This window comes from Corvus hawaiiensis, chromosome 13 (genome assembly GCF_020740725.1).
Source record: "Corvus hawaiiensis isolate bCorHaw1 chromosome 13, bCorHaw1.pri.cur, whole genome shotgun sequence".
In the NCBI taxonomy this organism is placed as follows: Eukaryota; Metazoa; Chordata; class Aves; order Passeriformes; family Corvidae; genus Corvus; species Corvus hawaiiensis.
In genome coordinates this window covers 5,041,590-5,069,013 of record NC_063225.1, presented here as the reverse complement: position 1 = coordinate 5,069,013, position 27,424 = coordinate 5,041,590, and the positions used below count along the sequence as shown (strand labels likewise).

Below are 27,424 nucleotides of genomic sequence, written 5' to 3'. Positions count from 1 at the left end.
ATTAGGATGAATAGCTCAGTCCCCTATGACAATTCGAGGCATTTCTCTGCAAGACACACTGTGTCACACTGCTCTGGGGGATACAAACCTGTGAGGGTGCTGGGCTAGAGATGTTGGTGCTTCCCAGCCAAATGTCCAGAGGTGTTCAAAGGTGGGGGGGATATTCTGTATTAAATACATCTTACTTTTAAACCAGAGATTAAGCACCAGATAAACCACTGAAGGCAATGATGGTTTCTTAATTTCTCGATTTCTTCAGTGGAGACTGCAGGATTTTCTGGAAGATACTTTTTAATCAAATGCTAACTGCTGAGCTAAACACAGTGGTTATTGAGTGAAATGCTACGGGATAGGTTATTCTGCAGACCGATGAGCTAATAGTCTCTGCTGGCCTTAAAACCTGGATGGACATTTTAAGGAGATTCTATAAAAAGGCCATCCCAATAAATAATTACTCAGGGCTGTAAAAGCTAAGGCATTTGTGAATTCCTTGGTGACCACAAGAAATCTGAAGACTGTTTAGTGTATTACTAAGTGCCAGTGAGCACAATCAGGCATCCATCGATACGACTGGAAAGTCTCCTCTGGCTTCAGTGGACATTTAGTTAGGTCACAGTTGAGGAAATGTGAGGGCTAAAGCCAGCAGGGAGGCAGAGCTGTGCCACCCTCCATCACAGAGCATCACTGGATGAGAGCTATCTTCCTTCAGGGTTTTGACTCTCTTGAGAACGTTATTTTGATTTTCCTTACGAAAACCTTGATGGGCTTGGGGACTTGGGGATGAGCCAGTAACCAACAGAGAGACAGATTGCATAGAAAATTCACCTGAACGTGCAAGAAATCAGCACGTACCTTGCACAGCTTGGAAGCACCTTCACCTCTCTGGCACTCAGTATGGAAGGTAACACCTTCCCAAGAGCTCACACGGAACAAATCTGTCTCCAGCCCTGACCTGAGATCCTCCACAGCCTGTTGTGGAGCTGTGCTGGAGGGAGCCTTGCAAAATAGCAGGTGGTTACCTGTCACACTTGCTGCTGCCTTCACCTGTGAGATTGAGAGGAAACGGTGCCCAAACAGCCGGAGCGATGGCTGGGCACAGGTGAACGTGAGCCACCGTGACTCCATCTGCTTGGCCTTCCAGCCCTCACTCCCTCCTGCAGGCTGCACTTGAAAAGCAAACCCTTGATTATCTTTTCACTCACTTTTGACCTAAAATCAGTTGCACCCGTGCTTTTGTGCATGTTCACTCCAGAAAGGAGAGCTTGCGTGTGCCGTGACCTGAGAAGTGCCTGAATCGTACCCCTTCTGCTCATGGTCAGCAGTGCATTCACAAAGACCCAAACTGAGAAGTGAAGGCTCATTTGGAAAAGTATTGGTCGTGAATATAAATAATAAAATTGTTCTGGTTTTGAGTTTAAGTTGGTTAAACAAACTTAAATGTAACATTTCTTCTCTCTGATGGATTAGCCCATGGCCACTTTAATCATCAGTGTTTTTCTACATGGTTTTAAAAGTGCACTTTACAAATGCTCAAACGTGCAGTATGGGGGGGTGTGGATATTTTTCATAGGTGTTTTTGCCAGCGAAAGCCAGTTGTTCCCACACCCACTGAAAAGTAATTCAATATAGCAGAGGGAAACTCATTAAAAAATTTAGACCAATATTCACAAAAATATCTTATCCACCCTACTCCACAGTTACTGTTCTTTTTGTTTGTAAATACATTGGGGGAAAAATATCACTTCTGCCTAGAACTGCTGTCAAGTTGTACTGCTTTGAAGAATTTGGCATATTCTCCAGTCAGCACATCTGGTATGGGTGGATGCTCCTCAACAAACTGATTTTTTTTTTTTTTTTTGGTTGTTGTTATATTTCAAGTGATCCTGTGCCAAAGCCCGTTTAGCTGAACAAGAGGTTTGCCCATTATCAATCATGCACTGATAACTGCTGCCAGCTCCAGGATGCATCCTTCCAGGCACAGCCTGTGTGCACACTGGCTGCAGGAGTCAGCTTCAGCAATATTGAGACCCTGCTGAGATTTCAGAGGAAGTGCAAATACGGAGTACTCGATAAAAATAGCAATCTGCAGGCTCCGTATTGCTAAGTGCTATTTAACGATGCAGAAAGTTTTAGTATTTGTCTTTAAGCTAGGAGAGGATTCCATGTTTCACCCAGACCATGACAGAGAGGAAGAAAGCAGTGCTCTGGGTTGTCTGGCTCTTCCCCCAGAGGTTGCCTTGCTCTCCCAAATCCTGGTTAAAGAGTTCAGGAAGCAGAGCAGGCTCAGAGAGACTTGTCTGTTTGGAGTGTAACTAACTGTACTCCCAGCACAGGCTATGCTTTGGGCTTTAGATTTTCTCTTTCTCTTAAAAGCAAGCCCAGAAGAGATTAAGGACTTGCTACTGAACACTGGAAAATATAAACCAGTCTCTGCACTAAAGATGATACTGGCAAAGGACTGTTTTTTCTACAGTTTAATACCATTAGAATGCTGCTAGCTGTTTAAGAAATGCCTGTGCTGAAGAAGATGCTAGGCAAGGTCATGTCCCAGTTAAAATGAAATTTTTTTTCTTTTGCCTCTTAGGAAAAGAGATTCACCAGGAAACGGTTTGGGGGTTCCTGAGAGCAGCTAAAACACCAAATTGACTGAAGGATTTTTGGTCTTGCTTTTCTAATGGCACAATTTTGCCCAGAGGTTGCAATAAGGAAGGTGAAGAAAAGACTTGCTGCATAAAAACTAGTTAGTGCTTTAAAACGAGCCCTTGGGGCAGTCCCTTTGCTGTCCCTGGGACAAGCAGCTTGGTTTGAAGTTATAAACACTTGTATGAGTCTCTGCGAGGAGGGGCACGTAGCAGCTGTGTGGTGCTACAGCCACGGGCATGAGGAAAGGCAAAGTGAGAGCCCAGAGCCCAGGCTTGCTGATGTTTATGCTGGCTCACTGGATGCACACTGCTCTAGAGGGGTCGCAACAGAGAGGAAGTTTTGCAGGAGACTGTGGATAAGACAAGAGTGGAAAAAACCTGCCCCTCCACAGGGAGTTATTCACATGTGAAGGAGGCCAAAAAGTTTCAGAGAAATATCTAGTGAGTGTGGCAGTGATGAAAATCAGATTTTCTTTCCTAGACCTTACCCTCAACATTTCCCCTTCTGCATCCATCAGCTTCAGTGTTTCCAACCCTGAGGAACTATTCCTGTGCACAAATAAAAAGCACCACTGCTGCTGTGAGAGAGGACAGTGGCAACGTGTTCATTTTTGTGCAGCTGGAATCAGCATCATGTAAGAAGGAGGAAAATGCCCTGACAACCAAATTGGGCTGAATTATCTTTATATTAGGGCTGTGCTACAGAGGGAAGAGACCATGAGGAACTGGGCACCATTTCTGCAGCACTGTGATGCCCATCAAAGTGGGAAAGGTGGGTGTGCTCAGTTCTGGACACCCCTGGCTCGAGGAGACATCTCCTACATCCCGTGTTTAATTTGGAAGGAGTTGCTGAAGCAGAGGGGAAAGGAAGATGGGAGGCCTAGAGGGCAGGTGGAGCCAGACGAGGTAAATGTGCCAGCTGCTGAAGGAAAGAGGAGATGAAAGGGAAAATAAGAGTGAAGAACAAAGCAGAAATGTCAAGAAAAGGTGGGGAGGGGAGACAGGAGTTGATGGTGCCAAAATTAGATGGAGAACTGGGACAGGGAGTGCTGATCTGGTGCTCTCCTCTTGGACGAAATTCCCACTGAAGCTGCTGTCAGACGTGGCCTGGGGAGGGAGGAGAACTGGGATCCAAGAACTTGTTTTCCAAGATTGGAAAACAAGAGATAAAGGAGGGGTGGTGGCAGGTGCCCCTGCAGACCTGGAGCACCCCAATTACTCAGAGAGGGTTTCCCCAGCCCCAAGGGGAGCCAGCCCTGCTGCCCTTGGGACACACCACCCAGTGTAAAATCAATGTGTTTATGAGTCTGCACCGTGTTCAACTGTTTCAAACCAATTTTTGCAGGTGATTCCTAATTATATGCTGCTAGTCACAGCCCACAAAAAGCTAATGAAACCCTTGCCATCAATTAAATGTAATTTCTGCATGCTGAGGCAGAAACAAGGAAGGTAAAAGACGAAGTCACCAAATTTTCCTCTGGCTCCAGCTATGGGAGCCAGCTCTGAAAACCTTTCAGAACCCAGGCAAAACCAAGTAAGATCACCTAGACCTGAACTAGGGGTAAGAAATGTCTATTTATTCTCTGGTGTGTGCAATTCTGAAGGGTACAGAGACCTCTTATCACTGTTCTGATGACCTGAAGGCATGTGTTCTAGGAAGTGGTGTAGGGCTGAAATCACCCAGCCATGAAATTTGCAAGTAAATGGATACTTATAGACTAAAAAAATCTGATGAAAGCATGGAAAATGAGGCCCAAGGACACTGCCTCTTTCAGTGCTGTTGAGTAGTGGTAAGAATAATGTAGTATAAACAAGTTTTTTTCCATTTGCAAGGATGTATGTTTACCTTCTCCTCTTGTATTACTTGCTATATGTGTTAAGTGTCTCTACAGATGTTATGCATACACTGAATCACACACAATATTCTTCCAAGTCAGGGGAAGAACTCACCCATCAGTGGGTTTCAGAAAAAAAAAAACCCTCCTGACCCCTCGTTTCTCTCAGGAAAGCAAAGAGTTCTGTTCCCAAGGTTGTCAGAATAAGTAAACCAAATAGTTTCAGGCCACTTTGTCCATGGTGGTCTGACAGCTGTGGTGTGCTTGTGCATACAACCCTTCAAATTAGTTCATCTAGGAAAGGAAAGCCGATAGTCCGCTCCCCAAACAGTGCTAGTGAGAGGAAAAGTCGAGCCTTGACATCTTTCTGCTTTATTTCACCCAGCAACACCTCTATTAAAAACTCTCTGCAGTATTTCTGCGTGGCGTGGCCAGCCAGCAGCAGCAGCAGGGGAAGAGGCAGTGCTCTGATTGAGGTAAGACCTTGCCTGCCCAGACTGAGAGCGTGAGTGTCGTGGTGCTGCACGTGCACCGCAGCACACCTGGGGTGGGGACTCCCACCCACACCGTGCAGCCCTCACAGCCCCTTCCTACACCGCCAGACCCCATCCCTGCAAGGACCACCTGCCTGAGGGGGGTGTGGGCAGCTGTGCAGTACAGGGACTGTGCATCGGTGGCCTTGGTGCCCTGGGGGTGGTGGGCATGCAAGGTGGGCACGGGGGTGTTGTCATGGAATCATAGAATTGTTTAGGTTGGGAAAGACTTCTAAGATCATCAAGTCCAACTGTTAACTCAGTACAGCCAAGTCCACCACGAAACCATGTTCCTAAGCGCCACATCTACACATCTTGTAAGTACCTCCAGGGATGGCGACTCCACCACGTCCCTGGGCAGTCTGTTCCAGCCTTCACCTTTCAGTGAAGAAATAATTCCTAATATCCAACCTCAACCTCCCCTGGTGCAACGTGGGCCGTTTCCTCTTGCCCTATCGCTTGTTACCTGAGAGAAGAGACCGACCCCCACCTGGCTACCACCTCCTTTCAGGCAGTTGTAAAGAGCGATAGTCACCCTCGACTCGCCTTTTCTCCCGGCTGAACAGCCCCAGCTCCCTCAGCCGCTCCTCCTCAGACTGCTGCTCTCCATGTCCCCGACTGGGAAGAAAGAGGCTCCTTTCCCGCTGGGCACCCCCTTTCCTGCCCGGACAGCGGGGCTGCCGGTGCGGGGAGAGCCGGCCGCTGTCCCCCGCCCCGAGGAGCGCCGGGACTCACACTAATAATAAAAATAATAAGGATAATGGTTTAGGGAAGCGGAGTCTCGGCCCCGCCGCCTCCCGCCGCGCCCCATCCCTGCGGACCCGGGGCCGCCGCTGCCGCAGCGCCCGGGGCCGGCCGGGGCAGCCCCGCCGCGGGATCGGGGGGCGGTGCGGAGAGGCTCGGCTTGTGTAGCCCCCTCCCTCCCGTCTCCCCTCCTTCTCTTCCCTCTCTCCTCCCCTCCCTCCCCTCTCTCCCTCCTCCCATGCCAACCTGCTGCCGCCTTTGTCAGCGCAGCCCGGCGCTATGGCATCCTGCTGGGGCTTCAGGCTCGGGCTCTTCCTCCTTCTCCTCCTCCTCCTGGCCGGGAAGCGGCTGCAGCAGCGGCAGATCCAGCCGTGACGGCCGCGCTCCCCTCGCCAGAGGCAGGCGGAACCCGCAGGTGAGCCCCAGGTGCGGGAGGGGGGCGCGGAGGGGTGGGCTGGGGGAAAGGGGCGCCGAGGACAAGCGGTCCCCGCTCTCCAGCCCCAGGGATGCTTTGGGCACCGGGGGTGCAGGGGAACAGGCTCAGCACCGGCTCCCCGCGCCGGGCTGGGAGAAGGAGGAGTAAGCGCAGGTGAGAGACCCCCCAGCCCCTGTGGTCCCCACCGGTGCCCCGGGGTCCTGCCTCTTTGTCAAGCTCTCTGGGAAAGAGGGTACTCCAAAATCTTGAAACTCCGTCTGGGACTTTGGCAGCTCTACTTCAGTCCCGCACAGGTGGCTCTGCCCGAGGGGAGCAAGTGGGTGACCCCTGGGCTGAGCCCCCGGGCGTCCCAACCCCAAGCAGGGAGTCTGAAGGGATGGGGATCAGGGAAGCTGGACCCACCAGGATGAGGGAGCAGTTAGGTCCTGGGTGCCAGTGAGATTGTTGTAGGTTTGCTGTGCAAAAATCCAGGTTGCCCGCAGATGGGATAAATGGCTCACATTTAATTCAATTAGACTTTTTTGTGTCTGTCTGTCAGTATTTTCAATGGTGTCTCCTTATGCAAAAATTTGTGGTAAAAATGTGGCTTGGATGTGCTCTAGTAATGCATTGGGAGGACAGTATTTGTGTGTGTCTGTATGGGCCAAGAGTTGGCAAAGAATTACCAAGAGTATATGATGCAGTAATAATTCAAGTAATTTATTTCACAGTTTTAGATTGATTGTTTGCACTTTCCCAGATCATAGAGATACCTTAACCTGGATTGCATAACTGAACCATGCAAATAATCAGCCTGATGTTACTGTGCAAGAAAAATCAATGGCAAACCCTGTTCGACTTGAGCCCTGACACAGCTGTGAGGGTCCGCTGCCTTTATCGACAAGTTCCCTGTTAATTTATGCATTCAGATCCTTTAAAAACCGCTGAATTCTGGGCTGTTGGGAAAGCTGAAGTGTTGTGCAGAGTCCTTTTACAGCAGAGCCTGCCTCTGTTAAGGAACTGGGTTTGTAAAGCGCAGTTTTCCTGGGCTCATTCACACAAGGCAAGAGCCAGAAAACAGCAACTTCTTCCAGTGCTGTTCCCAGCGACCCCCGGTGAACCTCGGAGGAGGCTGGCAGTGGGATGTCCAGGAGGGTGCGGAGTGTGCATCGTTCCCGTGCACAACAGCAGCGAGCCACTGGCGAGAGCGGGTGCACAGGCACCGTGAGCTCCCTGCATGCAGGTGTTCATTCCCTTCGGCTTTGAAGGAATGAATAAAAGCCACACCGGTGAGGCAGGGAGCCAGCACCCACCTCCTGCCTGCTCCAGGGACTGAGCCCACCCTGCTCCTGCACAGCCGAGGCAACAGTCTGGAGGAGACAGCCTGTGTCAGACCGGTCAGGAGGACTTTTCTCTTCAATGAAAGGTGGAGAGGAGCAGTTGCCATTACAGGGCTCCAGAGTGCGTGTTTTAGTTTTCTTTTTAATGAGCAGCAGAAGGCTGGAGGGAGGAGGAGGAGTAATAAGGTGTGCGGAAACGGGCATTGTTTCCCCAAGTGCCAGCTCCCGTGTCTGTGTGCAGTGGAAGCCAGATGGGGCTCGAGGTCCCCGTTCCTTCATCAGAAATTTCTTAATGTTTTGACAGAGAAATGGATTTGTGAGTGTGGGAGAAAACGAAAACTGAATTCCATCTCGATGGGTTACGTTTCATGTGAGGCAAGTGTTGCCTGCCTTGTTTTATAGTATCTGGTGTTGGGAAGACAGGCTGAATGATTTATGAGCCTGAGTTAATAGTAAAGCAGCATATTGCTGTATTAATGTTCTCCTGTGCTGAACTAGCTGGCTCTTTCTGAGGGAATTTATGCAAGGATCACTCGCCGTCTGCTGTTGCAGTAGTGGCATTCTGGGGTGGCCCGTTAGTCACTGTGGGGGGGACAAAACAAGGATGCTGTTTCCCTCTCGGCTGGCAAATCAAAGGGAGAGGGGGAATGATGACTCCAGCAGTCACATCTGTGTATTAGTTGCACCTGCTGTGGATATTGGGAAATGGGGAGAGCAAATGTCAGTGGCACAAAGAACAGGGAAGGAAATGAAGGAGGAAATAAGAGAGGAAGAGAACGTGGTCTGTCTGCCAGTGGCCATGATTCAGACTCGTGCAGGGCACCTTGCCACCCTGCAGCTGCTCAGGGAAGTCGAGTGGTGGGACTGTCTCTTGAATCCTCTGCTGGGGTTTATCTGCCCCAGTGTGTGCAGCCTTTAGCCCATTTGGCAGGGCAGGCTTTGGGCTGAAGGAGTCACAGGGAAGCAGGCAGGGCAACTGCGAAGCAGTACTAATTTCATGAATTCCTGTGGATGGCGAATTTATAGGATATGAGGGGACCACCCCCACCCCAGTGCTGATTTGGGAGGTGGTGAGGAAGGAAAGTGCATTCTGGCTTTTCTGTAAGGAAGCAAGCTGCGTGAAAGAGTCTTCAGGTTCCCCTGGTCTGGAGAACCAGAGGGGGAGAGGTTTCATGGAGGCTTGGTTCCTAAAGACACCAGAAAATAGAACAGTATATTCCCTTTGTGCAGCAGAAAGCTCCACTGCGGATGGAGGTTGCAATCGTAATATTCTTGGACTTCTCCTCCAGAGGCTGAGACAGTGGGTTAGTGGTAAGATGAGAGCTCAGTTCATTGCTCCTGGTGCAGGGTAAGAAGACATCGATTTGTGGTGAGTCTGGAGCTCATCTGCGTGCAAGGAGAACCAGCCCCCATCGACTGTCTGTGCAATGTGATGCTGTACAAGTCCATGCTGGGATATAATTGTGCTATTAGAGCAGCAAATGTCAAATCTTGGGAAGCTGAGTCGAAGCAACCCTCCTTCCAGTGTCAATATAAGAGAATCACTAAGGATGAAATGTTAAGTGGCTCCTTTGGTCAGAGATGGTCTTGCTGAAGATAAATAAGCTAGATCCCATCCCTGTGTCTAGAAAACTCCGTGTGTCTGGAGACCAAAGTCGGTTTGAGGGGGATTTTGGAGGGTGCGTGTGGCTGCTGGCAGTGAGGATAAGGCACAAGGGCATTGGTGGAATTGAGGCCATCTGAGGCGACCCTGTGCTGCTGCTCTTGCTGTGGGTGCTTTAATTCTCTCTGCTGCTTTTGATTGATTTGTGACCCTGTACCCTCTTTAAAAGGCCTTCCTGTGCTTATTTCAGAGCTCTGCATTTATGTGCCACGTCTGGGTCTATTCTGGTCCTGCTTTGAGAGATAATGAATGAACGTGGACATAATGGCTGAGATGCTGCATGGCCAAGTGCTTGGCACCCGGGATGTGGCAGCTCCTGGGGTGGCCTGCCAAGAAGCACCTGTCTCTGTTGCAGGCTGTTAGGAGACTTGACAAGAGACAGAGCAGCTTAATGTGCCACTAAAAATTTTGACACTAGGTTTTTACATCCCTGAAGCAGGAAACAAAATTTCAAGGTCCTTATATATTATCCTTATGGGGTATTACATCCTGTTCTTCACAGCCCGAATCTGTTGATGCTCCACTAGCAGCAACATTTCAGATGCTCTGGCACAAAGGAGCACCCATTTCCATGCTCAGGCTGAAGCCCAGAGACATCTTTCACACCTGAAGTGCTCTCACACCAAAAAGCTGTTTGTGAACAGCCAAGGGGTGAAGAGGAAATTATTCCAGCTCCTAGCTATCTTTCTTTTCCTCAAGGCTTAAATCTGATTTTGCAACCTGCCTTTTCAGTTTCCACCTCCCATAGCTGAGTCTCAGTTGAATGAACTGGCTGAATTCCCACCTGAGCAGGTTCAGCTACTCTCCTGGTCACCCTTGTCTCAAAGCCTCTGTCACCTCCCTGACCTCTCACTGCTTTATAGCTGACTGCCAGCTGCCAGGCTTGTGTCTGTGAGCACAGGGTCTGCACTGAGCTGACCCAGTCTAGCAGAGCTCTCCTGCTTGGTGTCTGTGCTTTAGTGCCTCTGCCTTACTGCGTGGGTATGGATTGGGGTCCCCAAAACAATGCTCCTTGTTGGTGCTAAGTAGAAGCAACATGAGATTAGGGTTGTGCAGCAAGGCTTCATCTCAGTTTACTGAACTCGTCATCACTCAGCAGCCTTGCAGATCAGGCTGCACCTGAGTTTTACCAGATTCATAATGTTTAGAAACCTAAATTGAAGTTAAAACCTCTGGTGATGCTAAGAATGGCTTGGTACAAAGCAAAAAATTTCAAGAAGCTGTACCTAGGATATCCTCACTGGAATGAGAGAGTAAAGACAGAGAGGTGGGGAACAAAATGGGTTGACACTTTTCAAAAATACATTATCGCAAACTGGCTACTTGTGTTTTGTAGCAGGAGTGTGAGTGGGGAGAAGGCAGGCTGCTGGCAGGCCAGTGCAGGGAGCACAGAGTGTTCATCAGGCTGTGAAAATGCATATCCAGGTAAGGGGTTTGCAAGAAGCTGTGAATTTACAAATAGGAGGAGATAGTTGCTTTTGCTGGTATTCAGCCTGGAGGTGACAAAAAGACATATTTTCACTCCTGTCCCAAGTGTCAGATATATAACATGCAGAAAATTGACTTAAAATGCCAGTCCCCTGGTAGCTGGGAATGTCTCTAAGCCCCACATGTAAAGTTTATTCTGTGAGGATGACCTAGGTTACAATGCAAGATGTAACCAACAGTATGTATTCTCTTATCATCTTCACAAGCTGTTAATGTGGGTGGGGCACTGCTCCTTATCTCCTCCCATGACTCATCCTTGATAACTCCCTCCAGGTGTTATCTCTGTTATCTTTGTGGGCAATCAAGGACCCACCACGTGACTCATAGAATTACATCAGCCCATTGTGAGGTGCTCTACCCAGTGGGAGGAGCCAAGTGTTCCCATCTGGATCCAATCTGGGGTTTGGAGCAACACAAGCAGCCCTTACTGGATTCCCAGAGGACAAGAGCTACAATTGGACCTTTGGGTGAAGACCAGACCATTTCTTCCAGCACTTCATCTGGACTGCTACCACCACCCTAAATAACAGGGTGTCAGGTTGTATCCTGACTCTGTCACTGTTCTTGCACTATTGCATTTACTTTAATTTTCCTATTAAATTATTACTCTGACTTGCAATCTCCCACTGGTTTGTTTTAAAACTAATGCAGAGGACTTAGTAGCCTCGGTGGTAACTAGTAGAGTTTGGACCTAGTCTGGGAGTGTCATTAATGGTGACATGTCAGAGAAATACAAAGGCTGTGAAAGAGGCTGTGCCTCCAAGGCACATACTGCTGAGAGAAAAAAGATACAGGTGCTCTCCTCCAGCCTTTAGCATGACTTTTTGGAGCTGACCACAGAACAGTAAAATATTTTTTCTCCCTGAATCCATTCTGTACTCTGGGAAAAATCCAGTCCGGGTTTTCCTCCGAATCCGTTCCATACTCCGGGAAAAAGCCAGTCTGGGTTTTCCTCCGAATCCATTCCATACTCTGGGAAAAATCCAGTCCGGGTTTTCTTCTGAGTCTATTCTGTACTCCGGGAAAAATCCAGTCCGGGTTTTCCCCCGAATCCATTCCGTACTCCAGGGAAATTCCAGTCCGGGTTTTCCCCCGAATCCATTCCGTACTCGGTAAAATCCAGTCCGGGTTTCCCCCATGCCGTGCTGTGGGGCGGGCGTGTCACAAGTAGCAAATCAAGGACAAATCTCCTCTCCTGCTGCCGGGGGCGGGTGATTGAAACAGGGCTGAGCACGTGTGTTCCTCCTTATCCTGAGCTGCACAGGGCGGGATTTCTCCTGCTGCCAGCAGCGGGTGATTGAAACAGGGCTGAGCACGTGTGTTCCTCCTTATCCTGAGCTGCACAGGGCGGGATTTCTCCTGCTGCCAGCAGAGGGTGATTGAAAGAGGGCTGAGCACGTGTGTTCCTCGTTCTCCTTCGTCGCACAGGGCGGGATTTCTCCTCCGGCCAGCAGCGGTCGAGGGGTGTGGTGTGATTATCATGTGAGATAAACTTGGCCGATCCCACATAGAGCCCAACGATGAGTAAGTTTTCAGATTTCTTCAAAGTGGCCTCACCACCTCCACTTGCTTCACTTTTTAGTCTCCAACGACAGACTGATACCTGACAAACACACTTTATATTAAAACTTTCCTACCTCTGTGACAAAATACTTTTCCCAGTGCCAATCACCTCTGCTATGGTCACAGCTGGTTGAAATGGGGTTTATTTATCCTTTAAGAAGTGCTCATGCAAACTGTGCCTGTATCTACATGCCCTCCTTACAACCTAGGAAAGCTTCAATTTAGAAAATTCAGCATCCAGCAGTATTCAATGCTGTAACAATATGCTGAATTATTTACTGTATCTAACAGAAGTAGTTTTAAAAAACCGCTATTCTGATTATTGCCTGGATCCTGCTCACTTCAGGTTTGATGCATTTAACAGTGAACTAGAACAGTGCATTAAATTCCTTATTATTGGCAAAGCAGCTCTCCTATTTTTCACTACTGCTCATGTGAATAAGGAAAACTTGGCTAAGGCAGGCTTGCAAAATTTGAAATACTAGCAGAGCTTGAAATACTAGCAGGAACCTTTCATCCAAAAAAGTTGAAATACGTGAGGCTGGACCAAAACAAAAGGGTGAAACTGCAACATTGGGATGTGCTGGTCCTCTACAGCTGCTGGTGTTCAGTCCCATCCTGAGTGCCACCACACCTCTGACACAGCCAATTTCTCTGGTCTTTGAGCATGTCAGATTAAGTTTCACTTGAATTGCACAGAACTGAGTGTACATGCAACTACAATTCATATTAAGTGTAACTTTACAAATACTGAATCTGGAAATGCTGTCTATTACACTCATTTCCTTTACCAATTCAAAATTTCACATTTGGTCTCCAGTAGACTAGGAAAAAAACACTGAAAATATTCCTTAGACTATTCCTGAGCAATGTTTTTATGTACTGTAAAATATTCTACTTTATTACTACATTTCTTGATATTCTCACTTTTTAAACTACATATGAATCCATGCTTTGAAATTTTACAAAGCTGAAGATCTGGTAGGCACAATGAAAGATAGAAACAGCTAAGCATCTTAAAACCAAAGTGAGCTCACCAAGAGAAGTGCAATTTAGCTATACACATAATGTACTCTTTAATTTTTGCTACTTTTTCATTTTTTTTATCACAATGTGAAGGATCCACTTGCAGAATCTGGTCCATCAGACCTCAGCTCACATCTCAGGAAGATTGTGACTGAAAGCTGAGGAGGAAAATATGCTGACCAGGATTTTAAAGTGAAAGTAAAAAACATTCTTTGGACTTGTTTTGTATTCGTTTGGGTAACTATTTGTTAACCAAAACTGAAGTACTCTGCCTTCTGATACTGATAGGAATCACTGGTGTGTAATGTCAGGGCAGGAGATGAAACAGGAGCCCTGAGGTTTCTGACCAGAAGGTGCCTTTTAGAATGAGTAATAATAAACCTTGCAATGTTGACTTCAGTGCTTTGCCATTTGGGTGGATATTCTGCACTTGATGGAGGAGAGGCCAGTTCCAGGGGTCATCTAAGGGTGGGAGTGAATGGGGAAAGATACCACACCTTTTTGGGAAAGGGAAGAGATTTTTGTTATTCCTATCAGTAAGAATAACAAAGACAGAGTGGCCAAACATGGCAATTGGCAAACTGCATCATTCTGTGCTCTGTCTTTCCTAGTAGCCAACAGCAGAGACACCGACAAGGGTATTCACAATAGAGAAGGATGAAAAATCAACATCCTTTCCTAATCCATAATAGCTGAAGGTTGGTTTCAGCTCTGAAAATGCAGGAGTTTATATTCTCCCCAAGGTGTTTGCTAGGGTTGGCTGTGCTTGTTCAAGCTGTTCCTGTTATCCACATAAATGTGCAGCTTTTGCTCTTCACCTCTGCCCTGTCATTTCGGGATGGTGAATGGAAATGCACTCCTAGACCTCACTGGGAGTGCATCACTGAAGAGGATATTCTCTGTCCTTGATATTTCTCTGTCTTCAAATCTATCCTGATTGGCAGCCAGCCCTCTAGCATCTGCTGGATTGGTTTCAAGGTTCAGGAGGATTTTTATTTAACTCCTTCTGTTCTTTGCTAAATTTTGGCCTTAAGACCTGAAATGGGGCTCAAAAAGACTTTTCACATGGGACCTGGCAACTTTTCCATTCCTGAATCTTATACTTAGGAAAATGTATTTCTGAAAAAAATATGTCAAGGTATCCAAAGGAGATAATTCAGAGTAGAGGAGAAAATAATGGTTTAAAGTAAGCAAGATGGTAATTATGTGCTCAGATAGCTTCTAGAAACATGTCAGAATTTTATTGTCAGAAAATCTGCCTCAGAGCCATTTGCATTTCAGACACGAAAACATGTCATGGTGCAGTAGATCAGCCCTGGTTAGGCTAGGACTGGAATTATTGCAGTTTGATGATCAAACTGTGCTTTGAACCTCTCACAAGTTGGTAAGAAATTCTGTGATAGTCCCATAGCAAGCAGGCTGGGATTGTCTATTTGCCATTAGTTCAGCCTCTCCAAAGCTTCTGCTATGTATTCACTTGGTTGCTTTAGTAGACATTGGTATAAAGGAGCCTTCTTGGATAAAACCCTGATTCCATTTAAGTATTGATTTATTGGATGCTAGGATTACAGCTTGAAGTTCAGAACATGAGGATGGATTATAAAAGCAAGCCCTGGACTGCGTGGTTAGGGAGTCAGGCCCCATCTCTGGCTGAATTGCAAGGCCTTGGGTATTATCTGTGGGGGACTTACAATCTTTTCTGTGTTGCTGTAGAAGTGGAACGCAGTTTCCAGGCTAAACGGCAAAATACGCTTAAGCCATGGAGTCCAACCAGGAGTCCTCACTCTTCCTGGTGAAGATATTGGAGGAGCTGGACACGAAGCAGAATACTGTTTCTTACCAGGATCTCTGCAAGTCCCTGTGTGCAAGGTTTGATTTATCCCAGTTGGCCAAGCTCAGAAGTGTGCTGTTTTACACTGCTTGCCTGGATCCTAATTTCCCAGCGACTTTGTTCAAAGACAAAATGAGATGCACTGTAAACAATCAGCAATCAAAGAAAATCATGGTTGCAGCAGATATAGTAACAATATTCAACCTCATACAAATGAACGGGGGAGTGGCCAAGGAGAAGCTTCCAGTAGCAAGGCACAAAGTGAAGAAGAAGGAGTCCTTCGAGTCCTGCAGGTCTGACACAGAGATCTGCAATATGGCAGACTGTGTGCCTGACTGTGTGCCCAACTGCGAGCTCAACGACCAGGACTTTAACCGGGGCTTTCCAGTCAGAAGGTCTTCGAAATGCAGAAAGATGGACTGCAAAGACTGCCAGCAGTTCGTCCCCTCATCAGAACCCAACTTCTTGCTCGGTGTTAATAAGGACATGAAGGGCCGGGCTGCCTCTCTGGACAGGCTGCAGGCACTGGCATCCTACTCCATCGCCACGTCCCCACCATGTGAGATGCAGAGTACGTACTTCCCCATGAACATTGAAAATGAATCTATTTCAGACCAGGATTCCTTGCCTATAGGTGCAGGCATAAAAGAAACTTTCATTTCAAATGATGAGCCTTTCGTGATGCAGTCGTGTGTCCAGAAAAGAAATATATTCAAAGAAGATTTTCATAATCTGATTACAATATCTCCCAACTTAATACCATCCAACAAAACACCAGAAGATGGACACAGAGAGCCTCAGAACAGGAAAGAAAGCTCTAAGCAGACTTTCTTCAACCACAGCTTTGAAATGCCATACAGCAGCCAGTACTTGAATCCAGTTTATTCTCCTATACCAGACAAAAGGCGAGTGAAGCATGAAAGTTTAGATGATCTTCAAGCTTCAACATATTTTGGCCCAACTACTGTTCTTGGGCCCCAGGAAACCAAAAAGTGGAGTGGAAAGCCAACCAAGCAAAGTGCCTGGCCAGCTAAAAGCTGGAGTTTAAATACTGAGGAGGTCCCTGACTTTGAACGCTCATTTTTTAACAGGAAGCAGTCTGAAGAGAAACCACGATACCAGAGTTCGAACAACCCATCTCCAAACTTTCCTTCAGTTGACAGGCATCAGTCCTACCTAAACACAAAGGATCAGCAACCAATTATGCAGGCAAACTATGCTGTGAAACCCAATGGGCATAAACCTAAGGAGATTCCTTCCATTCTAGATGTGGAGAAACACGAGCCAGTCAAAAAGTTTAAGGATAAAAGCATTAACTGTACTTCTGTGCAGATCTTAAGCATTGACAGGACCATGAGTGTTGGGACACAAACGGAGCAGCAGGTTCTGGACCACAAGAAGTGCAAGGATTTGTGTGCAGCAGGCCAAGCCAAGTACGGTGAGCGGCACTCTCTGAAGCAGTCAGATGATGACTCCGAAATCGTGAGCGATGACATCAGTGACATTTTCCGGTTTTTGGATGACATGAGTATCAGCGGGTCCACGGGAGTGATGCAGTCCTCGTGCTACAATAGCACTGGTTCCTTGTCTCAGGTGCATAAATCAGACTGTGATAGCTCACCTGAGCACAATTTGACTAAGATCTCCAACGGGAGTGCCTGTAACAAATTGGATAAAGTGGTCAGGGCGGATGTCAGTAACACAGATGATGAACTGAAAACGAGTGTCTGCAAATTAGTCTTGAGGATTGGCGAAATAGAGAAGAAACTGGAATCTCTCTCAGGTGTCCGAGAAGAAATCTCTCAAGTCCTGGGGAAATTAAGCAAGCTGGATCAAAAAATCCAGCAGCCAGAGAAGGTCAGTGTACAAATAGATCTCAACTCTTTGACAAGCGATGCCGCATCAGATGAGAGCAACTCCCCGCAGATATTTCAGTGCCACAACACTCCTCATGGAGGCAAGCTGGAGAATAATCCAGAATGGTGCTGTTCGGATGCCAGTGGAAGTAACAGCGAGAGTCTTCGAGTAAAAGCCTTAAAAAAAAGTTTGTTTACTAGGAGATCATCAAGATCATTAACAGAAGAAAACAGTGCAACCGAATCCAAAATAGCAAGTATTTCAAACTCTCCCCGAGACTGGAGAGCTATTACTTACACCAACCAAGTTGGCATTACAGAGGAGGAGATGAAAGAGAGAGATGGAGGAGAAAATAAGGACTGGCACAGGAAATCTAAAGAGGTAATTTGAACTTTAACTCACATACTAAATGCTTAAAAATAATGTGGTTATGAATATCTTCCATAGTCATCACAAGCCTCGGGGTATGACAATGCTTTGCCCTGCCATGTTATGCCTGCCTATATTGTTACCATAATTGAGTGATTTTGTACCCGTAGGTTCTTGCTTGGCAGCTGCAAAATGGCCAAGTTGCTCCTTAAAAGCTTTGCTTTTTTGTAAAGGGAGGGTGGTAATGTGGGTGGCATGTTGGGAAGATGATGGTATTCTTCATCATCAGTAGCAGTATAAGGAGGCCTGGTAATTACCTTGGAGAAAAGCGTGTGGGGAAAATTGAAATTCTCTAGTGATTGTTTTAGAAGGGATATTTTGGATTTGAATTGTGATGGCTTTTGTCAGAGAAGTATGTACATATTTAAAAGCCAACAAAATAGATTCATGGATTCAAATCCCTCAAGGAAAGGAACCCTTGTATGTGTACTGTGAGATGCTCATTGTAGTTGTGCTCTCTGTCTGACTTTCATGGTCATTCAAATGACTCTTAAGCCCCCTGTTGTGGAACTACAGCGTAGCTGTTCTCTTGGTTTTGCTGGGCAGAAGAACTCTGCCCATCCTCCCAGCGGCTGCCCAGTGCCCCCTTTGCTGACCCCATGGCTGTCCTGGCTGCCCTTGTGCAGGGCTCTGGGTGCTGCTCTGTTGAAAGTGCACAGGGTGGGTGCTTGTTTCTGTTTGGGGAGGGCAGGGGGTCCTGCAGCCCCTTGTCAATTGTGACCACACAACAGGCATGCTGTGCCTCCTTACAGTGGGCTGTGAGGGCAGAGAAGGTTGAGAAGAGAGAGGAAGAGGTTTGATGGAAATAAGTGCGGCTGGGTGAACAAGAAACCACAAACCATGGGTTATTGCTAGACTGCAGAGGGGGAAGAAGGCCGTCCTTAGTAAGCCCAAACCTTGGCTTTTCTGTAGATTGCTCTGCTCAGGATGACATGCTGACTTTGGGAGTCCCTTATAGGCTCCTTCCGTGGACTGTGGCTGACACTGGATGGTACCATGGATGCTGCAGTGTCAGGCTGGGGGCATCGCTCAAGACTGCTTCATGTTAGGATTTGATCCAGAAACAGAAACCCGGAAGCCTGCTTGTGTATCTCAGCTTTTGCAGATCAGTTGGGCTTCTCTGGATGTCAGGGCCGTATTCAGAATAGTTTTTTGATCTGTAAACAGCACAAAACCTAAATTTCTTCTGCTGCATCAGCATTGTGTTTGTGTTCTAGTGAATGTGGAGTTGTGTCTGTAAAATACCTCTTTGGTTTGGCTGTGGGAAGAAGGGGGGCAGTGGATTAAGGCCATCCAAAACCTTTGTCTTAGCTGGTAAATTTTTTATCATATGGTGATTCTGAAAGGAATAGCTCTGTCTTTTGTGTTTAACTCCCTCATAGTCTTGTTTTTTTCTCTCAAATTCTTTTGAACCCTATTGCAGGCAGACAGGCAATATGAAATCCCACAGCCACATAGACTCTCTAAACAGCCAAAAGATGCTTTCTTGATTGAACAAGTCTTTAGTCCTCATCCCTACCCTGCATCACTCAAGTCACATATGAAAAGCAACCCACTCTACACAGACATGAGGTTGACAGAGCTGGCTGAAGTGAAACGTGCCCAGCCATCATGGACCATAGAGGAATACACGAGGAATTCCGGGGATAAAGGCAAGATCGCAGCCTTGGATCTACAAGTGAGTCCCAGTTGTTTAATTTGAATGGCTTGATTGCGAAAGGATGTTGCCATAATATGCATTTAAGAAGGGATTTGGATAGCTCAGGAAAGAGCTGTGAATTGTTGTGCCTCTAATCTTGCTGATCCCTATCCATCCTGGCCAGGGACACTGAAGAATGTGACTGTTTCATTGCTGAATGGTGATCCTTGACAGGTTGATGCTCCCAGCTAATTCTGCAATGGAGAGATGTCTTCTAAGCCATTGTGGCTTTAGTAGCTCTAAAGAAGAGTTAGAGAATAAGGAAGTGCAGGGGTGAACTGGTCCCTAACTGCAGCAAGGCAGAGTGGTGCAGGAGCTGGAACTGCTGCCTTTTCCTTTGTGTTTGTTCTCTCTGAATTATTCACAGGGAATTGCAGTGTTACGGTTTTATTTTTTTCCATTTTACTAGGAAGATGAGACATAAAATACTTGTAGAAGATGTTCAATACCATGACTGGTTTTGAAACACGTCACTGTTGCAGCTTTGAAGTGGCTGTTGGAAACCAGCCAGGCAACTGATGGTGTGTCTAGTTTGCATTGTGGTTCAGCTTGTAAGTGTGCAGGCTCCTGTGCAACAAGCACAGGAGACAAATTCAAATTTTGCATTTATGTTTTCCCAACACAAAATCACAAACCTGACATAAAATGAGCACCCACATTGGATACCCTGTGAAGTCTGATAGTCACAACACATCTTTTAGGAAGGAAGATAACCGAGCAGAGGTTTAAAGAGGAAGCCTGAAGAATGACATCCAAAATGTGTAAAGACCAAAGAAACGTTGCATTTCTTGGTCTTGAAATCCGAATGTGTCACACAATGAAATCCACACTGATGTGCAATAACTGTGTATCATTTATATGCACTTTGACAGTAGAATGTAGGACCAGTGCGGGGGTCTGGTGCTGACCTCAGGCATTTTGGGCTCTGTGGCCAGCAGTCTGTGGGGTGCAGCTGTGCTCAGGCAGGGAGTCTGCTTGTCTCCACAGCTTGTCTGCCAGGGAAAGTGGCATGGAAGAGTCTGAGACCTTGGTGCTCCATGCCAGCCCTCGGTGGCTTGGTGCTGAGGGTACCTAAGCCAGCTCCAAACCCATCAGGCTAATCCCTAGGAAAGCATCAGGATGCTGTGCCTCAGGACCCCAAGTTGGCTCATTTGATTTGAAACCATCACCCATACAGTGTTGTAGTGCAACTCCCGTGAGTGTTTCTGCAGGAATTTGTGCACAACAAATTCACCTCCTTGCTTGGCTCATGCAAACTTCCCTGTCCTCACCAGTCCCTGCTCCTTTCTGTGCCTAAAGTGCAATTGGAAAGAAACCAGGCAGCACAGGGACCAGGCTGCATCTTGCCTCAGCTCCCTGCTGCTTTTTGGGTTTTAAAAGCTTTAGAGGGCTTACTAAATTCCTAACCCTGGCGTGGCAGACTGTATGCTAGAGTAGGAATAGGCTGGAAGAAGTTCCTCTGCAGCAGGCGGTCACAAAGCATCCCTTACCTGCTGTGTGAGCCAATAAGGGAGGTGATATTTGGGAGCAAAACCCCTCTGGGAGTAGTGTTCTCCATCTGCTCCTGGTAGGGCTGTTTTGTTCTCTGTAAGCAGCTCTGCATGGCTGTGAGCAAACCAGAGCAATCGGCTTATTGCCATCATTTATCTTTAGGATAAAGGTGATAGAAGTTTACTGGTTTGATTCTCTCCCTCCAAAAAGACTGTCAGAATTGCATCTACCCCGCAAAGCCCACGTCTAGACTTTATAATGGAGCTTACTGACAAACTTAAAAAATAGACACAGACTGATGAGTGGGTTTTTTTTCCCAGTGATTAAGTTTATTAGAACTGAAAGTAAATACATTATGCCTTAATGAACATTCCCACGTCTGGCAATGAAATGGGAAAGGAAGCTGATTAACAGTAATGGGCCTTTTTAATAATGCATCTTCCTTCTGAAGTAGTTAAAAGGTCAATGCCAAGGCAGAAGGGTCCAAAACTGCAATTTCCTTGAAGCACAGTATACCTATCTTTGGGAACTTTCTACCTTTGTTTACTTAAAATTTCTCCTGGAGCCTGACAAGTCTGCTGGGTTTTCCTCCAAAAAAAGAATTGCAAAAGTAGTCATGCCCAAAGCTTGTCCCAGGTGTGGGCTGTGTGTGAGATTCATTGCTTTGCTCTGTGGATGATGATCCACTGGGATGAAACAGTGTCAGGCTGTTTTCTGATGCCTTTAGAGATGAGATTGCTTATTTTATTCAGAAGGCTGGAACAGGTAATTCAAAGCCCAAATGGTACAATCACAGATGTGGCTGATGGCCTCTGTTTCAGCATCCTAATGCTATCGTACAGCTGTCCATAAAATGATCATAAAACCATTGCTCGATTTTCATTGTTTATTTCTGAGATAGCTATAAACTCACTTCTTTTAGTAGTTCTGTACATAAAGCAAATGCTACTATCAGGCAAAGCCAAGTTTCAGCCAGTAGCTCATGGTCACAAAAGCTGAATTAGTCAATTAAAGGCTTAGTTAAATCCCTCTCAAGTCAGCTGGAATTTCTTTGCAGGGTCCAACAAGCTTTGGATCAGGACTGTTACAAGGACCGAAATAGTGTGTGTTAGGGTATTCTCACTGTAATATTTTTATGTGGATTTTTTTTCATTTTTTTAAAGAAATAGACTTTTGGAGCCCCAGATGAAGGAGACAGCTTTGGGGAAATGCTGTCATTTTTCAAAATGTTCTTTTTGCTTTATTCTTGTCTGCTGGTAAGTTCAATATAATGTGTAGTGTTTGGGTTTCCCCAGTTTCCCCCCCATTTTCCTCTAACACAGAGGTTAAAGGGAAAAAAACAAGCAAGGTTGAAATGGAAAGCTTTAAGAAGTCATAAATACTTAGGAATAAAAAACTGTGAGAAATAAAAAATAAATAAATTAAAATAAATAAATAATGGAAATATTGATAAAGTTCTGCAGGTTGCCTGGGTCCCCAGGTATTGCCATTCTGGGGGGGGGCGGTCTGCAAATTGCCCCTGCAGAAGGACTGGGTACTGGATGGGCTGGGTAATCATGCCCTGCAAGCAAGTCATGGTACCAAAATTAGGGTTAGATTTATAAAATGTAGTGCATGAGGAGCATATATTAAGAGCCTTTCCCATCAGCTGAGCTTTAATAATTTAAAAATTATTAACAGTAACAGGCTGGCACTTGCTGACATTTCTGCTGTCAAGCAGATTAAAGAGATCTTATTTAAATGCCATCCAAGGTGATGAAGTTTCTGGTAAATCAGAGGTATGTGAGGGATTTTGGAGCAGAATCTTACTGTTGCAGGAGTCTATTTTTTGCAGTATTTTCTTACCACTTTCGTCAGCTTTATGGAATTGGGACCAGGAGATGAAGGGGTGCGAGAAGTGGCAATAACCCACTTTATCCTGACAGCAGATCCAGGTGCAGCTGGGAGGCCTTCAGGCACATCTGCTTTGTTTATTTACGTTACTAATGGCAGACCCCAGACAACTAACAACTGTTTCCTTTTAATTTTTAGACTCAAGAATCTTTAAACCCAAACAACTTAGAGTACTGGATGGAAGACATTTATACTCCTGGCTATGATTCCTTGTTGAAACGGAAAGAAGCCGAGTTCAGGAGAGCAAAGGTTTGCAAGATCGCTGCCCTGATCGCAGCGGCCGCCTGTACGGTTATCCTGGTCATTGTGGTTCCCATTTGTACAATGAAATCCTGAACCTGGCCACAGACCTGTGACTCCCAGCCACGTGTGTCTCGGATAGCTCACGCTGTGTGTCAAATGTCTGCTGGCAAAACTGTAAGGAATTCGCTGAGGAGCCATGTTCTGAGCATATCCTGGTGGAGAATGCTGTAAATGAAGGCAGAACGCAGAACAGCTAGAGAAACATTTTTGGAAAAGTCCTATTTTAAATAACAGACTTTGTGGTGAAGTTAATGGGAACTCGGTTCAATTTTTATGCATTTTTAAGAGTGCAATATTTTTTTTTTCCTAAAGAAATGATATAATGTTTTACAGAATCAGAGACTGATGAGAATCCAGGCAAAAGAGGAAGGTTGTCTGAGCTATGTTGCATTTAAATGAAGTGTGGGTACATGGAGGTAGCACTGTATAGAAGGGAATGTTCTATATGCATTACATCGGGGAGGTAGGGAAGTCTTAAAAGCTCTCTACAATGTAGAAAACTCTGAATGTATTGTATTTATTTTATAGTATTTATGTATTTCATGATCATTTGTTTGAAAGCAGACTGTGTAGCTGTGAACAGAGTTCATTCCTATGTTCAGATTTAAAAGGGCTCTTTGTATTTGGTCTTGCCCTGAGACCCACTCTATCATCACTGAGTACTTAGATCTAAGTGCAATGTGCTGCAGACCAAAAAGATTATGTTTTAAAGCAATCACAAGAGGTTTTAGTTACTTCTGTTAAATAGCATTTGCATAGAGCTGGCAAACTTGCCTTGCCAAAAGGGTATTCCTTACCTCTGCAGACAGTGAAGTTGTCTCAATTTCACTCCTGCCAGCAAGCAAAGCTGGCAAATCAAAGCAACGCTCTGTTAAAGTTCTTGGAAATGTAATCTGAACAGTTACAATTTTTTTTTTTTCCCCACAAAGTCTTTGTGCCTTTTTTTAGACTGTAGGTTAAATAGAACTGTGTAATTTTTTGCTATTTTAAGCCCATAACATAAATCACAGCATAATGGGTACTAATGGAGCTTCTTTTCCCACAAGCCTTCTATACAGTTCCGAGTGCTCCTCAAGCAGCAGGGCTGGTGGTTACTGAGCACTTATATTAAGGGCACAATTTCTCAGCACTGGTAGAAACTTGCTGCAGATGCAATGCATCCAGCACAGGGAGATCTTTTGCTTCCCTCTTGCTAATGTACTTAAGAATGATGGTTGAATCTACTGGGCAGCAAGCAGTCTGTATCCCATTGGAAATGTCCATTTGATGCTTTATCCCAAATGCAAATAGCAGGTTCGATGGAATTCTCAAGCTAGGACAGAAATTGCCTGTCATGGTTAGTGAAAGCAAAAACCCAGACAGTATTACTCTTCTGTCAAGTTTAGAAAAAAAGACAAAAAAAGTATTTTCAGGAAATAATGTGGTCTTGCTGGTCCTCTAAGGGAAAGAAGATTCTTTTAGTGAACGCTCTTTATGTAAGGTAATTTGGTTTCTTCAGAAGCAGCCTCCCTACACAATGACACAACAGCTAAGAAAGGACTGGATGCTCCTTCCTCTGGCTCGCTGGGATGTGCTGCACTCGCTGTTTGTTTCTGGCTGGTTTAAAAAAAAGTATTGAGGGAAGGGTGTGTGGGAGGCGAAGGCTTTGTTGTGACTTTAGATGTGTGTCAGTTCTTTCCTGCAGTTGGAGAGCTGTTTGTGTGCTGCTCACGTGCTGTGCTTTATTTAGGGATAGGTGATCCCTGGGACTGTTGATCTGTCAGAAAAATAAGTGTAAGCACAGGGTTGGATGTCCCATCAGCAAAGAGAGAACAAGAATAGGCCCACAGACAAAATCTGTGCCTGCCTGGCCTGAATCCTGACCCAAATTCTGTGGCTTTGGCCCATTCTTTATACTAAGATAATTTCTCTTTCCTCCCAGATGCTGCAGGATGGAGTCACAGCAGGGAGGGAGCAATTCACACTGTCTATTTTAGGCTGCCTTTGATTATGGTGTGATTCAGAGCACCTGAGTACAGGATCCATCCGTAGTAAATATAGACAGGTAGAGAAAACCTCTGGGGACAACTCAGAGCTGCCAGCAAGATATCTAATATTAGACATGTGAAAAACACTCTGGAGGACACTGCTCTGCAGTTTACCTCCTGCCCAATTTAGATTGATTGTATATGTAGAAAAACCTATTCCTATTTCAGGTAATGTCAGAAAGCCCTCTGACACCCCTCCTTGGCTGGTGACAGCAGCACGGGCTGCTGTTGGAGGGAGCAGTGTGGGGGCACAGTGTCAATCCCCCATCTGCCCACACCAAGCAGCAACAAGACCCTTGGAGGGGCAGGATGAGTGGGGACAGACCCCCTGCCTTCACCAACCCCTCTTGCACTACCGTGAATGGTCTGGCCCTGCTGCCCCCAGCCCCAAATCAGCACTTTCTCCAGGGCATTTCAGTAATCTGATTTTAGAAAATATCGTTTCTCCCTTAGGGGAGATAGGAGAAGGGTGGGGAGGTGCTACTGATCACAGGGTTTGTCTGTGCAACTCATCCAGCTAGCGCCAGATGAGTCTTTGCATTAGAGATGCCCAGAATCCTGGGAAGGCTTTTGCAGGTTATGGAGCTGTGGGTGACATGAAGCTGGCCCAACCCAAGCACTCAGCATCCCAAACATCCATGCTGCTCCTAATTTATTGAGGTGCTTTTGCCCAACCTTACTTTGCACAAGCAGCCAGTGGCACCCACTCCATTGGTCAGTGGTTTCCTTGCACAACAGACTGTGGTTTGTCATGAATTCCCTCCTGGGGTTCGATTTGGCTCCTGCAGTCTCTGGAAGCATTTCCGTGGTGCCAGGAGCCTGAGGGGAACTTGGAGAGCAGAGCCTGACTCCCTGCTCCACAAACACCTCTGTGAGCTGCTGCCTTGCTGTCTCCTCCCCTCCCTGGCTGCCTCTGGCAGCTCCTTGGCACCACTGGGATGTGCATCCCAAGCCATTCCCAGTGGGATTTGCATCTGGCACAGAGCCCTTCTTAAAATAGGCAAGGAGATGGAGTGATGGGATGCTTCTGATGGAGGAGAGCAGCCAGGGAAGGAGGAAGCCTGCACAGAGTGTACACACTAGGTGAAATCCTGACGTATTAACCTGCAAGAATATTGTGATCCACCTTGTGAACCAGTTACCAACTAGAATACACTGTATACTATATGATAGACTTTTGTATAAAAAAAAAAAGAGAAACTAAAGCTATAGGTACATTGTAATCCTTGGTGTGATTGAAAAAGTGTCCTAGATTGTATTACTTAATTAAAATTATGATGAGCATATTGAACTGTTTTTCGTATTTATGCCTTATAAACTTGATATATTACACACGATAAAATGAAACTGCAAGAACTATAAGAAAAGATACTCCATTTTGGGGGCAAATCCCATTTGCTTTTCCTAAAAAAAGAGTGCTGCTTTAAATGAGCTTAATAAATCATATGTGCAGAAGAGCAAGAGTAGGATATGTCCCCAAATGACTTTTTAGGATTTTTTTTTTTTTAATGGGGCTTTGGTTAATGTACTATGTAATAATTTTATTTTATAATGTTACTGTACAATGTTGCCTTTTGGTTCATTTAAATATAACACCAAATAAACTTGAAATTACAGTGTCCTAAGTTTTAATGAAACAGTTATAATAATTTATTACTCCATTGCTTTTCCAGTTGTTTTTTTTCTTAGAGACATCAAGATAGCCATGGGTTGTGAGTGTGTCAGTGTTAGATAACTAAGCAGCCTATCTAGTTCTTGGCAGAATTGCTAATGGATTTCTAACTTGTGAAATAATAAGATGGCAGAAGATAATGAAAAATGAGTTTGTTTGGTTTCTTTTAAGAGCTCCTTTGCATCACATTGTTTGGGCTTCTGGAAGATTAGCTCTTGACACTAATCGTAGTATTTCATTTTATAGGTTATTTCATGACTGAGTTTTGCCATATCAACTGTTTTATGACTAATATTTTGGTACCTGTTTAACTTATATATTTATGCAACCACTGCCCCTTTTATGTCAGTACTACAGATAAGTGCTTATAATCACCTGTGAACAGGCAGTCAGTTTGCTTAGGGTCCCTGTATGAATTTAATTTGCTGCTTGTGAGTTGTTAATTGCCAAAGCAGGTTGTCTTAAAATTCCAGGTATTGAAACACACGTAGAGCTGAGCCTACCACTGCTGGAGGTTACAGAGGGCAGCTGTGGAAGAAGACACATAAACAATGAGCAGTGACTTGAAAACACAGTACTGTGAGACCTTGATTTGCTCCTCTCTGCTGCACAAACACCTTCAATGCATTGTTTTAGCAGTTCTGGACAGGATGGGGAGTTCTGAGTGCTCTCTGCAGGGCCAGACTGCCAGCTCCAGCCTTGGGTGCTCACATGTTGCGAGTCAGGCTGCAAACCACCACAGGTCCCCGTGGAGGGATTGTCAGTCACAATTTGGTGCTGGTTTCAGTTTGGGAGATTGTTTTGCATTTATTTGCACCAATGGTTTATCATGGGTTTGCATCAATGTCAGGTTTTTCTCTTGTACTCATCAAGTCCAGAAGCTTACAAGTAGGAGTGCCATTTCGATTTTTACTTTGAATCCAGGAGCAGGAACATTCATAAAAATGCTAAGTGGGACCAGGCTTATGCCAAA

The 27,424-nt window shown here is 45.7% G+C and overlaps 1 protein-coding gene across 3 annotated transcripts; it reads left to right on the top strand.

The window, feature by feature from the left end:
* Positions 1 to 5,978: 5,978 nt before the first annotated feature.
* MINAR1 (membrane integral NOTCH2 associated receptor 1) lies at positions 5,979 to 26,398 on the top strand. Of its 3 annotated transcripts, none has more exons than XM_048318015.1 (4): positions 5,979 to 6,169; positions 14,963 to 17,318; positions 18,790 to 19,044; positions 22,588 to 26,398. In XM_048318015.1, the coding sequence occupies exons 2-4, from the start codon at positions 15,009 to 15,011 to the stop codon at positions 22,783 to 22,785; spliced, it is 2,763 nt and encodes a 920-aa protein (XP_048173972.1). In that variant the 5' UTR covers positions 5,979 to 6,169; positions 14,963 to 15,008; the 3' UTR covers positions 22,786 to 26,398. The 3 variants fall into 3 exon arrangements, with proteins under 3 accessions (XP_048173972.1, XP_048173974.1, XP_048173973.1); XM_048318016.1 differs by lacking the exon at positions 5,979 to 6,169 and adding an exon at positions 7,552 to 7,630; XM_048318017.1 differs by lacking the exon at positions 22,588 to 26,398 and having other exon boundaries at positions 18,749 to 18,958.
* Positions 26,399 to 27,424: the final 1,026 nt, after the last annotated feature.